General features: G+C 37.8%; 1 protein-coding gene across 1 annotated transcript in view; it reads left to right on the top strand.

Moving 5' to 3' along the window:
- LOC107676081 (pre-mRNA-splicing factor CWC22 homolog) overlaps positions 1-1,119 on the top strand; it is a 55,227-nt gene that overhangs the window by 27,769 nt on the left and 26,339 nt on the right. Inside the window, exon 14 of the mRNA XM_016470603.1 lies at positions 389-473. Within this exon, the coding sequence (XP_016326089.1) occupies positions 389-473 (85 nt within the window). The remainder of the gene's footprint in view (positions 1-388; positions 474-1,119) is intronic.

Raw genomic sequence — 1,119 nt, 5'->3', positions numbered from 1 at the left:
TAAATTTTTTTTTTTTTTTTCAAAAGATCAAAGAAAATAATTGACTCCTTTGCACCAAACACATTTTTGGCCACTATACTGTTTTTAGATGTTCTTGAATTTGTCACTTTAGTCAGATATCTCATTGATTATAATGTGTAGGTTCAAGAGCTTCCTGTCATTGAGGTCAGACAGTGTGAGCTGTGTCTCTCTCTGCTATTCTTTAGTTCCGTTGCTGTGATCAGATGAGCTTAGCTGTGTTAATTGCTTCATCAAAGAAGCCTGTGAATTAAAATAACTGCAGAGAACAAGTGCTATTGACCTCTGGAGGGAGACATATCATATGACACAAACTTCAGCCAGTCTCTGTCCTGTTTAACTGTACAGAGTTTTTCTTCTCTTTATTTAGAACAAGAGAAAGTCACCATTTTCGACCAGACAGAGGTGAACTTAGTTGCATTCCGTCGAACGATTTACCTCGCCATCCAGTCAAGGTGAGTGTGTGCATCATGTGATTCAGTGGTTCTGTGTCGTCTTCCTTGCTTCCGTCAGCAGAATGGGAGCAGCTCTAAAAGCCACCAGAAATAGCCTGTGCAAAGATTGTATTTGATGAAATAGAAAAACAACCTACATTTGAGATCCCATGTGTAGGGACGAGGCTGTTTTTTCTTGTTTTTGAACCAAAGCCCCTGAGCGTTGCAGCACGCAGATTGAATTAAGAACGTTTCAGATTAGTTGTTTTTAATTGAATTTCACCGGCACAGAGCAGCAGAAGTGCCATCACGGATCAGAAATCGCTGTGGTGAAGGACTTCAAAATTAGTTATGCTTTGATATCAAGAGGGTTTGAAAAATGTTTAAACAACAATTCAGGGGCTGATTGACAAGATTAGGAGGAAGGCAGGATGAGTCTATTTCCCTCGGCATCACAGAACCTTTTCTCAGTATGACTGTCCTTCTCATGGGCATAGCGCTGGAGTTTTTCAGCTTTTTGATGATATTTAATATATATCTTAATATAGATATTTGGGTTGTTAAAGCGTAACATGTTCATGAGCCTTTTTTAATCACCAACATTTTCAACACCAAAGTTTTCAAAGTTTTAGTCATTTTGTTGTATTTTTTTCATTTTTATAATTTT

This window comes from Sinocyclocheilus anshuiensis, unplaced genomic scaffold (assembly GCF_001515605.1).
Source record: "Sinocyclocheilus anshuiensis isolate Anshui unplaced genomic scaffold, SAMN03320099.WGS_v1.1 scaffold1932, whole genome shotgun sequence".
Classification (NCBI taxonomy): Eukaryota; Metazoa; Chordata; class Actinopteri; order Cypriniformes; family Cyprinidae; genus Sinocyclocheilus; species Sinocyclocheilus anshuiensis.
The sequence above is the reverse complement of the archived record's forward strand: the minus strand, read 5'-3'. Positions and strand labels throughout refer to the sequence as shown.